This window comes from Canis lupus, chromosome 6, assembly GCF_011100685.1.
Source record: "Canis lupus familiaris isolate Mischka breed German Shepherd chromosome 6, alternate assembly UU_Cfam_GSD_1.0, whole genome shotgun sequence".
Taxonomy (NCBI): Eukaryota; Metazoa; Chordata; class Mammalia; order Carnivora; family Canidae; genus Canis; species Canis lupus.
This window is the reverse complement of record NC_049227.1, coordinates 57,311,265-57,325,214: the sequence shown is the minus strand read 5'-3', so window position 1 is coordinate 57,325,214 and position 13,950 is coordinate 57,311,265. Positions and strand designations below refer to the sequence as shown.

The 13,950-nt window shown below is 36.0% G+C and overlaps 1 protein-coding gene across 3 annotated transcripts in view; it reads left to right on the top strand.

The window, feature by feature from the left end:
- BTBD8 (BTB domain containing 8) overlaps positions 1-13,950 on the top strand; it is a 96,373-nt gene that overhangs the window by 23,293 nt on the left and 59,130 nt on the right. For 2 of the 3 annotated variants that reach the window (XM_038541385.1, XM_038541384.1), the window contains 2 exons: positions 1,901-2,136; positions 5,292-5,409. In XM_038541385.1, coding sequence (XP_038397313.1) covers positions 1,901-2,136; positions 5,292-5,409 — 354 coding nt within the window. Of the gene's footprint in view, positions 1-1,900; positions 2,137-5,291; positions 5,410-13,950 lie in introns of those variants that run through there. The other variant, XM_038541386.1, reaches the window with a different exon arrangement.

Sequence of the window (13,950 nt, the reverse complement as noted above, 5' to 3'; positions counted from 1 at the left end):
TGGAACTCTATCCTGGGTCTCCAGGATCACACCCTGGCTGAAGGCGGCGCCGAACTGCTGAGCCACCCGGGCTGCCCTTGTTTTGTAATTTTGAATGAACAAGTCTTATGCTTTTTTGTGAAATATATTCGTAAGCATTTTTTTATCTATTGTAAATGGTATTATTTTCTAATTTTATTTCAGATTGTTCATTTCTAGTATTTAGAAATACAAGTGATTTTTGCATATTGATCTTGTATCCCGCAACCTTGTAGAACTTGTTTAACAAATAGGTTTTGGGGTGGATTTCCAAGGACTTCTATATACAAGTTTGTCATTTGTAAATAAAGATAGCTTTACTTATTCCTTTGTAATCCAGATGCCTTTTATTTCTTTTTCTTGCCTAATCCCCTGGCTACAGCCTCCAGTTAAATGTTGAATAGAAGTAATGAGAACAGGCAGACATCCTTTCTAATCTTACAAGGAAAGCTTTCAGTTTTGTGCCATTAAATATGATGTTAGCTGTGGGTTTTTCATAGATATTCTTTATCAGGTTGAGGACATTCCTTCTATTTCTAGTTTGTTGAGTGTTTCATCATGACAGGGTATCAGATTTTGTCAAAGGTTTTTTCTGCATCTATTGATGTGATCATGTGGTTTTTGTCCTGTTGATATAGTGTCTTAGTCCTGCTAAGAGAACTAAATTTAAAAAGTTTTATGATGTCTTTGGGCTGCTATAAAAAAATACTACAGACTGGATGGCTTATAAACAACAAAAATTCATTTCTCACATTTCTGGAGGGTGGAAGTCCAAGATCAGAGTGCCAGCATGGTAGGATTCTGATGAAGACCCTATTTTGGGTTGTAGGTGCTGACTTCTCACTGTGTTCTCACATTTTGGAAGGAGGCAAGGGATCTTTTTGGAGCCTGTTTTATAAGGGCACTAATTCCATTTATAAGGGCTTCACCTAATTAACTTCTCAAAGGCCCTACCTCCTGCCTAATGTTACATTGGGCATTAGGTTTCAACATATGAGTTTTGAGGGTCTACAAACATTCAGACCATAGCATGTGATATATAGCATTGATTTTCATTTGTTTAGCGACCATTGAATTCCTGAGATAAACCCCAGTTGCTTGTGGTGTATAATTCTTTTGAAATGTTGCTAGATTCAATTTGCTGTTACTTTGCTAAGGAATATTAATCTACGGTTTTCTTATGGTGTCTATCTGCTTTTGTATCAGGATAATAATGGCCTCAGAATGAGTTAGGAAGTGTGCCGCTTTCTAGTTTTTGGAAAAGTTTGTGAAGGTTTGGTGTTATTTCTTTAAACATTTGGTAGATTCACCAGTGAAGCCACCTGGTCCTGGATTTTTCTTTGTGGAAAGTTTTTAATTACTAATTCAGTCTCTGTAGTTGGTATAGGTCTGTTCAGATACTCTGTTTCTTCTTAAGTCAAGTTTGGTAGTGTGTGTCTTTCTAGGAATTGTGCATTTTATCTAAGTTATCTAGTGTGATTGTATTATATATTACTTTCTAACATTAAAACATTTTCTACTTTTAAAACTTTATGCTATTTGAGATCTTTTTCCAGTTAGTCCAGATAAAAATGGTTTTAAAATTATGTCGTTGGGGGATCCCTGTGTGGCTCAGCGGTTTGGCGCCTGCCTTTGGCCCGGGGCGTGATCCTGGAGTCCTGGGATCGAGTCCTGTGTCGGGCTCCCGGCGTGGAGCCTGCTTCTCCCTCCTGTGTCCTGCCTCTCTCTCTCTCACTCTATGTCTATCATAAATCAATCAATCAATCAATCAATCAATCTTTAAAAAAATTATATCGTTGTATTATATGAAAGCAGCACTTGGGAGACTAGGTTTTAAGAATCACCAACATTATTTTTATTAATATTTTACATTTTCTTTTAGGATTGTATATTCATCAAACAGAAGCATAAAAAACTATGAAGAGGAAATTCTTAAAAAAAAGATAGTGGAGAGGGGAGTACCACAAAAGACACACGACTTCAGTTTTGGAAAGTGCACTGACAATGGTGGAAGATCATCTGTCGAGTTCTTAGATAAAAAGTCACCTCATTGTTCTCTTCTGAAGCATGAAGTTCCAGAGGATATCAGTGATGGAGAGAACAATTTAATTTCTACTGGTGAGGCATTTTTTTCTGGATTTTTATAAAATTGCAATGCCATGATAGTAATTATATTCTGATACAATTGGAGAAAAACATACTTCAAAAATCAATTATACTGGTTTCTTTCTAATAGGTAAATGAAATAAAAATAAATGAAAGTAAATGTAATAAAAGTAAGTGAAAGTAAATTTATATGGGTAAGTGAAAGTAATCCTATAGTCAACTCCTAGTTTTCCCAAACAATTGGAGATGGGGTTATTATGAACAATACACATATAATTCACAATTGTCCTCTTAAGCCTCCACATGTCATCATCATTATTCTAATCTACACCAGTAAAAGCTTTAAGCAGACTATAGATCCAGTTGTTATAACATAACATATGTATTACTTAAAAACAACATGCAACATAAAATCATCATTATATTTTGTCACAGCACAAAAATTACAGTTTTGTTGTGACATGTTGTAAAAAGATAGAAATATAATAAAAACGGTATGGTTTTACACAGGTTGAATTGTTAAGAAATACATTACTACAATAAATATGGTATTTGACCTTGTAAAAGAATTTCAGTTTGTTTGTAGAAGTGGTTATCAGAAGGGTTGCAGCTTATGAATTATTGTGAATTGGCAGAAGGAGGATGTTAAGGACATAGGAAGGTATAGATAAATATGAGTATAAAAAATGATAGAAGTATAGATGATATAGTTAGAGACATATAGTAGATATTCTGACAGGAAACTCGAGATCTCTGGATCAAAAAACCGACTGTTACAGTTACAGAGCATCTAAGTTCCCAAACCCCAGTCCCTACAAGGTTAGGTGGTGAGGGCCTGATGTTACCCTACATGTGAAGTGGGATTGCACTATAAAAGAGGAACACTAAAATTAGGAGACTCTGATAGACTACTGGCAGATCTGCCCATCTTCTTCAGAGAAAGAGAGAGTAGGAGGGAGGGGTCTTTACTTTGGAAGGTAAATAAATCTTCCCTGATGAACAGAGAGGAACATATTAGCTTCACCACCCAGGAGTATAGGGAAATGGTTTTAAGGGGAAGAAAACCTGTCAATCTTTCTGGAACCTCACAGTTATCTCTAGCTTCCAAACCTGTTTGTTCTTTAATCATTCTTTGTCCAAGTTTTCCAATGCTTTGCTCAGAAAGGTCAGACCATAGGGAAACACAAAAATATTTATAGAAAATGGTCTCCTAACAGTTGGTTATCTGAAATCAGATGGAAATGTATAACACCAGATATGGAGGATGTGGCTCATAACATATGCAGTGAATTGAGGTATCTGGTAGATATTTAGGATGTTTCTGTGTATTTTGTGTATTCTTACATGGCTCCGTTCAGCTGGGTGCGGTTTTTTTGCATTGACCTAGTATTTCTTGTGAATGAGCTGCGAGGAAGTGAAATGCACATAAGCAAATGAAAATTTCACATTACATTCAGATTGTTTCCTAATATATCAATTGTGTTAGATCAAACTGGTATTTTCAAAACAGGGACTGTAGCAGAATGTATATGAAAGTATCTGTTAACTAAAGGATTTTATTACTGATATTTAGTACAACAACAATAACTAAATTGATTTAAGCCCACTTAGAATCCTCTTTTGTGTGTTAACAACATCTAACTATGGTGAATAAGTGAATGGATGTGTCTTCTAGGCTTTAAGGTAGATCCATTCATACAGTTTATCTCATTTAGTCTCAGATAACTCTAAGGAGTAAGTGGCTATAAGCTGATTTATAGATGAGAACTCTAAGAGCATAAAGGACTTTCTCAAGGCCACCCAGAGCAGTTGGTTGAGCTGATATTTAGTACTCATTTTTCTTGCCTCTTGTCTAGAGTTCTGTCACAGCCCCACGGCATCCCATTAAAGTGGCCAAACACATTGCAGTTTTAAGTGAAGAGTTCATTTACTTTCAACCCCCGTCTTAACTATTTCTCTATTCCTCCGTGGAAAATTCCCATGTTGACCAGTTTAGCAGATACTCGTTGTCCACATCTTACTAACTTCTTTGCAGGCTTTCCTACTGTGAGTGTCACCCTCCTTGAAGCTTCCTGTGTACTATGACACTGTACTCTCTTGATTCTCCTTCTTGGCCATTCGTCTGCCTCCTTCACTGGCACATTGTCTTTCTACCCCCTAAATAATTGGTTTTCTCCCATTTTTTTAAGCTTCATATCCAACCACTTACTAGACATATCTGTCTAAATATACCTTAAATATTTCAAAATTTAGTCTGCCTCAAACCGACTTAATCATCTGCCTCGAACATAATTTGTTCTTAAGTACTCTATCATGTAAATTTTATCACTATCATTCTACTCAGTTACTCTTTTACCCTTCATTATATTCATAACCATGTTTGTTGATTTGTCTTCTAAATATTTTTTTTAAGTTTATTTATTTACTTATTTAAGTAATCTCTACACCAACATTGGGCTCAGACTCAGGACCCTGAGATCGAGACTTATGCTCCTCCAGCTGAGCCAGCCAGGTGCCCTTCTCTTAAATATTATTACACACTTCTCTTTTTTATCCTCCTGCCATTTCTTTATTTCAGGTCTTTGCAATTTTTCTTGAGCATTTGTACCCCTGCTAGTTGCTAGGCCTTTCATTGTGCCACCCTCCATTTATACCGTGTAGAACAATGTTTATTAACTACAGGTCTGATCATGGCACTCCCTTTATTAAAATTCTTAAGTAGTTTCCCATTGATTTTATTTGGATATCTATTGGTTCAAATGTTATTTTCACCAAAAAAGTCATGAACAGGAATAGGAAGGTAATAGGTAACAAGAAAGGGCATCAAAATTGGAAAATTTTCTAACTTCTTATGTCAGATATTCATGAAGTGGCTTTAATTTGGGTATGTAATTTTGTGATAATATTACCTATATTTAAATGTGAATCTATATTAAAAGGTATATTTAATTATTTAAGTTGAAATTTATATTTCAAAGCAAGATATATATGATTTTAAAGGTTGTTTTATTTTGAAATTACCAGTTAAATATTTTAGTTACTATTGCTCTCTCTTAGTAGCTAATCATGATAACTATATGGAAAACCTTTAGTTAATATTAAAACACATTTTGGGGGATATTTATAAGAAAGAAACTATTTTTTAGTTCTGTTTTTCTCTTTTAAAGATAATTATGACTTGGATCCTGCATCTGAATTAGGAGAAGATTTATTGAAACTTTACGTGAAACATTGTTGCCCAGATATTGATATTTATGTTGATGGAAAAAGTTTTAAAGCTCACAGGTAAATAGGCATGTGATTGATTTGGTGTCTTGGTTGTGAAAGTAAAGTTTAAAGGGGTGGCTGTCTCTTTCTAGCACAGTGGTTTTCAAGCTCTGATTCATAAAAGTCACAGAGGTGTCATGGTTGTACCTCAGGGAGCCCCTGACAGGGGAAGAGGTTGTACATCGGGTAGAGTTTTTTGCCCGCAGGTTCACATAGGCACACATATCCCTTCCCCAGACATGTTCGCATGTTTTAGCCAGAGCGAATTTCTACTTTGCATTGGGCATGAACCTAAGATTTCATTAGAAGGAAATATTCTATTGCCTAAAATAGGTTTGAAAGCCACTGTCACAGAAAATGTAATTAAATGCAATTTTTAATTTCACAGGCATTATAGTATTGAAAATTATTATTTCTATATGAATGACATATTTTCTCTGGATGCATTTTGGTTCAAAGTCTTTGATTCAGAATAGATATTCTTATGAATAGCATTGATTAGAAGGCTTAGTATTTCAATGTACTTTGAAAAAACCATTATCATGCTTTAGAATTGGGTTGCTTCAACATTCTGGGCTTTTAGATTTCAAATTAAAGCCTGCTCTTTTTTGCAAGTAACTAAAATCTGCTTAAAAGAAGAAAAATTTTTAATAAGAAATACAGATTTTTGTTTGGGAACTCAAGGGAAAGACGTACAGCTGAGCCTCACAATGGACAAAAAATGGTACCAGAACACTGAGGAGCCCAGTGTTCTTCCTCCCTCTCTTTGTGTTTAAATAGAATGTCGATAAGTTATTCTGGTGCTTCTGAAGAGGAAGAACCAGGCTATTTGCAATGGCAAGAACCAGTCTTCTAGGCTCAAGGGTGCACATTCTTAGTGAAATTAGCAATGGGTTTAGATTATAGGATTCAACTATGCCAACAGTACTGATGTTTGTGCTCTCAAACTTCATATTGGCTTTGCCAGTTAATTGACAGCATTACCTTGCTAAACTCTAGGATTCCCAGTTTCAGTCAGACTACCATTCACAATTTGAGCTTTTCTCTGGGGAACATGTATTTTATAATTATAAGTACATACATATGCACATTTTTCCAATTTTTATGAAATCTGCATTATATATATAGTAAAATACAGGATATAATACAGATTTAGTAATATGTTTTCCATATCATGGATATATATTTTCAAATATTGTGTGCATATGTGTTTGTTTGTTTGTTTGCTTCTTTCATTCTTTTTTATGGGGGGGCAACACAGTTTTATTTTAAAAATTAATTTAATTTTATTTTGTGTTCAGGTTTTTCTTGAAACCACAGGGGGATCATACCAAAGTTTACTTATAGAGCCCAAAGGTTATTGTTGTCATACGGGGAAAGCAAGACCTTGTGATCATTTGCAATATATCCTCAAACAGTGTCTATATTTGGCCTCTCTGTGCGCTGCCTGACAGTGGACTGTTTTAGGAACTGGATCTAGAATATTAGGTTTGCATTTCAGGAGAGCTCTTGCTCACACTTCTGGTTTATTTTGTTCACCTAGCAATAAAAAATAAATGTATATTAACTAGAAGGGCAGTTTCCTGAGCACATGTTACAAGAAGATCTGGCTTAATGTTTTCTACTACTCAGTACACTTCTGTGAGTTACAATGGCAAAATCTAAATCTCATTACCTTCCTCCTCCAAACTGAACAACTCTCTGTTTAGTACATAATTTTATTATTCAATTTAAGGAATATTATGTCAGTAGTTCAGAAGACATATATTCATGTCATGTAATTTAAAGCCCAGCATCAGACCTTTCTGAATTACTTCTTGTTCTAGCTGGTCAACGTTCACATTTATCTTAGTGGTGTGGCTAAAAATCTGTTTGTAATATGGCTGTTTTCATTTTAAAATTATATGTACTCATATATTGAAAGATCAGTGCAAGTACTAATAATTACCAGGATTTATGATCAGAATTATATTCACATTAGGGGTCTATTTTATAAATAGTTTGCTAGTGTAATATGTCTAAATTGATGTGGTAATGAGGTAGTTTCTTCTTGAGTCCCTGTTTCTCATGCTCTCTCTTCATAAACATCCCCATACCTGGTTCTTCCAAGATTATCTCTCCCATTGCTAGTTGCTCTGTCCAGTCTTTATCTTGATCCCTAGCTTAATGCCTGGAGCCCTTGATATGCAGTTTGATGCCAGTCACTTGCTTGTGGTAGCACAATTAAGCCAAAGAAGTTATTTTATAACAGAGTAATTAAGAGTGTGTGAACTGTGTGTGGAGCCTTTCTGTCTGGTTTTGAATTCTAGCCCTGCCATCTTTTAGCTCTGTGAATTTGGGCAAGTCATTTAACCATTTTGTGCTTCAGATCTTCATCAAACAGGATATTCTCAAGGCACTCATCTCACAGGGTGATTATTAGGATTAAAATACTTTAAAGTACTATTTAGGTGTTTGTTATCATCATGCAGGCAACAAGCCTTTGATAACAAGTTTTTGTGTAGAAAGTAACAACAACCTGTATGCACTTATAGGGGACAAGCAGAGAAATGTGGCTTGAATCACTTCCATTTCACCCCAATCCAAGAAAGGATGGAATAGCAGTGGGCCATCAGGAAAAGTCAAATTTACTTTACTTTTTTCCATCTACACAGGCCTTTTCCCCTCTGAAGCATATTCTACACTCTTCTCACATCTTTGTCCTTATTTATCTATAATACTTCTATTCAAAGGAGAAATGAAGAGAGCACTTTTTATTTGAAAGGATGGGGGTTATAATAAATGGAGGACCCCCTAGAATTCATTGATCCTGTTTTTATGTTACTCCTTTTCTGAGTACTGCTTCCTGGGATGCTACTACGCATTACCTACTTTTGTAGACCTCTGTAACATTACTTTCCCGCCTGAATTGCTCTCATTCACCAGATGAGTACTATCTGGATATTGTACATTTCTGTCTTTATTTCCTCCTATCATCTTCAGCCTACCCCTAAGTTCACAACTGACCCACTCTATTGGGGATCTCCCATTTTATGGCATTATTTATTATTGTAGTGTTTCCAGAGAGACTGAATCTGTTTCATTTTTAAGATTGTCTGTTGTACTTCTGTGTTCCATAATTAAGATTTTCTTGGGCTGATTTATTGAAATAAATCATTTATTTATTGAAATAGCATGGCAGTGATTCCTGATTTTAGCTTTGATGCTCAATCTGATATCCTTTCCAAAATGCCTTTCTTTTCAGTGCCTGATATTATACCATTAGATTTTTCATTCAGTGAGTTAAAGTATCCAACTCCCCTTTTAAAATGTAGATTTTTTTCTGAATATTTAGCAAATTGGAACTCAGTCAGAAGGTCAGTGTTCTAGTTTGTGCCATAGTATTAATCAGTTATATGTTCAACTGGAAGCTTTTCTAGAAGTGTATAGTTCAGTAATTCATAAGCTAGTTTTTCTGGGTTTAGATTCTGACTCCATCATTTATGGAATGGTCAAGAAGTGCCTTCAAGTCTCAATTTCTTTATCTATGAAAAGAATAATAATAGTAATTATAGCATGGGATGGCTCTGGGGATTGAATGAGGTAATGCACACAAAATAACCTAATAGCTGGCACATTATAAGCTTCTAGTGAATGTTTGTTGATATAAATATGTATTGGGTATCTGGAAGGGAGACACATTGTTGTGTCTTATACCTTATAGTAGAGGCTGGCAAACTATGGCTCAGATCTGGTCACTGCCTTCTTTTTATATAAAACAACAAAAAACAAGCATATGCAACAGTACCCTGTAAAGCCTGATATTTAAATCTGATATTTATTATCTGTCCCTTTACAGAAAAAGTTTGCTATCTTACTCAGATTGCCAGGAAGCCTTAATAATTATAAAATTCCAAATTACCATGCAATGAAGTGAGTCACTAACATCTTAATATTAATTACTTTGTTAGTAATAAGTGGTCAGCCCTGTCCACTTGTGAGGTTTGATGTGATAACAATAGAAGGAAAACAGAAAATTCCTGAGTGCTACAGGCTTTTAAGGGAGGTTGCAGTGGGGTACCAAAGCTAAAGGCACTGGGTGCCCGATGCAGTACAATCTCCCTGATTGAACTAGACTAAAACTGCTCTTCAGATATTCTCTATAGAACATACTAACAGCACAGGAGGCAGAACTGTCAAGGTTTAGGAGGCTCTTCTCTGTACTTAGATTTTTCCGTTCTTGTCATTGAGTTTGTGTCTTCTAAGAGTCACTTGGGTTGTTCCCAAACCTGTTTAATGCCATTTAACTTATAATTTTCACAGCATAACTTAATGAAATATTAAATAAATCAATGATACATGAGTATGAAAGAATTTTTATGGGGCACCTGGGTTGCTCAGTCAGTTAAATGTTTTACTCTTCATTTTGGCTCAGGTCATGATCTCAGGGTTGTGCTATTGAGCCGCGTTGGGTTCTGCACTCAGTGTGGAGTCTGTTTGAGATTTTCTTTCCTTCCCCTCTTCCCGCTGGTGCTCTCTCTCTCTCTCTCTCTAAAATAAGTAAATCTTAAAAGTATTTTAAAAAGTTAAAAAAAAAGTTATTCCAGTACAAAATAAAGTGAATGGGAAGATTTAATAAAGAAGAGACATTTTAAAAATTGTTACTGAATTTAGTATAGATGAACAATGTAAAAGTTTGAGGGGGAAGTTACAAAAATCTAAAATGATTCTATACATTGGGTGCTTCACAAAAGTTTTAGATTTCATTCTTCATTTTAGAGAAATTTGAATTCGAAATTATAGATGTATATACATATGTTTTTTGTGAGAAAAAAGATGCTCTAATCAGTGAACTCACATTAAAAAAAGGATTGGCCTTATGGTGAAAGATTTGTGAATGAATCCATATGTATTTTTTTTTTTAAATTGGCAGATATTTTATTAAGATACAGTTTTTGGAAGTGGGACAGACATTCTAACTGGTCTTCAGATACATTTGTTAATGATTGGTTGGTTGCAAGTGAGCATGAAAACAGTTTGGAGAATTTCAAAAGAGAAAGGATTGTTCAGTGTTAGGGGTAGAGAGGCTTTTTCTTTTCTTTCTTTTTTTTATTTTTTATTTTTTTTTATTTATTCATGAGAGACACAGAGAAAGAGGCAGAGACATAGGCAGAGGGAGAAGCAGGTGTCCTGTGGGGAGCCTGATGTGGGACTTGATTCTGGAACTCCAGGATCATGCCCTGAGCTGAAGGCAGATCCTCACCACTGAGCCACCCAGGCATCCCCGGGTAGAGAGTTTTTTGAGACTGCTAATTTCCTGCAAGAAGTTAAGGTCATTATCAAGTGATTACTGGTGGTTTTCTCGTTTTCTCCCCATGAAGAGTATAGAAGGTTTTTTTTTTTTTTTTTTTTTTTTTAGCATACTTCTACCTGTATAATTTGGAATTTCTGGAATTTTATTTTATTTTATTTTTAATTTTTTAAAAATTTTTATTTATTTATGATAGTCACAGAGAGAGAGAGAGAGAGGCAGAGACATAGGCAGGGGGAGAAGCAGGCTCCATGCACTGGGAGCCCGATGTGGGATTCGATCCTGGGTCTCTAGGATCGCGCCCTGGGCCAAAGGCAGGCGCCAAACCGCTGCGCCACCCAGGGATCCCGGAATTTCTGGAATTTTAATGCTCAGTAAAATGATTGTTTTATTGACATACAGTTGACTAATACAATATTGTATTAGTTTCAAGTGCATAACCGTGATTCAACAACTTATGTTATGCAGTGCTCACCACAATAAGTGTAGTTACCACTGTCCTCATACACAGTCATTACAGTATTAGTGACTATATTTCCTATGCTGTACTTTTCCATATTTATTTTTAAGTTATTATAAAATGATTATGACATATACAAATAATTAAATTCTCTTAATTATTTTTGATTAGCCAAACAACTATCAGTTCTAATTTTGTTGGATAATAGGGCATCCATCCATTACACTTTACAAATAATTTTTTTACTTAGGAAGGCTAATCTTATGAAAGCTTTAATCAATGGATGTCAAAATGGATGTCTTAAGAAAAAGCTCTTTGCTTTTTTTAAAGTATGTGTTCTCTAAGATGCTTGCAAAGATGTGCAGTGAGTAATAGTGACAACTCCAAAAAGTTTGATTCACTACCCTTGGTTTAACTTTATTTAGTTATATAGAAATAGTTTAAAAAGTATTCTTGGAGCAAGAGTACTTAAAAACAAAACAAAAACAACAACAACAACAAAAAACAGTCTTAGTGAAAAATTCCTTCTTTAGAGCTTCCCCAAGTAATCCAGGCCATTATTCTGCCTGGAGTAGTGAATCTAGTTCAGCTAACATCAGGAAGTATTGAATAGCAAGCAATGTGCTAATGCAAGAGCAAGGGGGAAATTAGGGCATCTTGACAGAGCCAGAAGCAGAAGCAGCCTTGTCAGTTGAGATTAAATTTAATCAAAAGGAGAAAATGTTTTTTGGCATGTTGAAGAATGAAAAATCTGGCAAAGATTTTTAATATGCTCTGCCATCTCATAGCACTTTTTTTAAAATGTAGGCTCCATGCCCAGTGTAGAGCCCAGTGTGGGCTTGAACTCATAACCTCGATTTCAAAACCTGAGTTAAGACCAAGAGTTGGATGCTTAACTGACTGAGACACCCAGTCACTTTATACAGCATTTTTTTTCATACAGCTTGCTTTTCTTTTCTCTTTTCTTTTCTTTTCTTTTCTTTTCTTTTCTTTTCTTTTCTTTTCTTTTCTTCTTTCTTATTTTTCATGAGATACGCAGAAAGAGAGAGGCAGAGACATAGGCAGAGGGAGAAGCAGACTCCATGCAGGGAGTCTGATGTGGGACTTGATCCCAGAACTCCAGGAGCCGAAGGCAGACCCTCAACTGCTAAGCCACCCAGGCCTCCCCATATAGCATTATTTTTAAACTGAGGCTTGTATCTAATTAAGTAGGAATATTTTCGAAGTTTCTGTCTTAAAGTCGGGGAAATTGTTTAAGTCTCAAATGCTTTTAATCTTACTTAAAGGAAATAGCATGTTGTATTAGTGCAAATATTCTGAGAAGCAGACATGAGGATAGGGTTTATACTTGCAAGAAATTTAGTAGGCTAAATGCATGTGAGAGAACATGGTAAGGAACCCAGGGGTGACTGAAGGAGCTGTCAAACTTCTGTGTTGATCTGCCTATGATGGAAGGAACAGGGAAAGGAAGGAAGCTTGGGTAGTATTTGTCTTAGGCTACAGTGAAGTTCTGAGGAAAATCAGCAGTGTTAGAAAGTTCCCAGGCCAAGGTCACCCATCAGAAAAGGCCCTATCTCTCTGGAATAGTGTCCTGGATGTCCTCAGTCACTAGTAGAGAACAGCCTGTGAGAAAGCCTTGGTACCCATGTGGTAACGAATGCAGGGTGCCCTACTGGAGCCATTGGTCAGTTATGCAGTCAAAGATCAGAGAGATGCATTCTCATGCCTGCCACACATGTAAGTTATGACATGCTATATGTTTATACAGGTATAGCTCCTATTGCGTTTGGCTTTATGGTGCTTTGCAGATGGTATGAGTTTTGTTGTTATTGTTGTTTTGTTTCGTTTTTGTTTTTGTTTTACAAATTGAAGATTCATGGCAACCTGCAGCAAACAAGTCCAATCAGTGCCACTTTCCCAACTGCCATTTGCACACTTCATATCTCTGGTCACATTTTGGTAATCCTTGCAATATTTCTATTTTTTTTCATTATTTGTTGTGGTGATCAGTGATCTTTGATGTTATTATTATAATTGTCTTGGAGTGCCACAAACTACACCCATAAAAACATGGCAAACTTAATTGATATGTATTGTGTTTGTTCTGACTTCTCTCTCAATCAGCCATTCCCTTATCTTTCTTTCTCCCTTTCCTCAAGCTTCCCTATTCCTTGGAACACAACAGTGTTGAAATTAGGCCAGTTAATAACCCTACAATGGATTCTAAGTGTTCAAGTGAAGGGAAGAGTTGCACATCTCTCACTTTAAATCAAAAGCTAGAAATAATTAAGCTTAGTGAGGAAGGCATGTTGAAAGCCAAGACAGGTTGAAAGCTAAGCCTCTTTTGCCAAACACTTAGCCAAGTTGTGAATGCCAAGGAAAAGTTCTTGAAGGAAATTAAAAGTGCTACTCCAGTGAAAAAACAAATGTTAAATGAAAACCTGATGGAGAAGGTTTTAGTGGTCTGGATGGAAGCTCAAACCAGCCATCACATTCCTTTAAGCCAAAGCCTAATCCAGAGTAGGGTTTTAACTCTCTTCAATTCTATGAAGACTCAAAGAGGTGAGGAAGCTGTAGAAGCAAATTTTGAAGCCAGTAAAGGTTGGTTCATGAGGTTGAAGGAAAGAGATTGTCTTCATAACATAAAAGTGCAGGGTGAAGGGAATCCCTGGGTGGCTCAGCGGTTTAGTGCCTGCCTTTGGCCGAGGGTGTGATCCTGGAGTCCCAGGATCGAGTCCCATGTCGGGCTCCCTGCATGGAGCCTGCTTCTCCCTCTGCCTGTGTCTCTGCCTCTCTCTGTGTGTCTTTC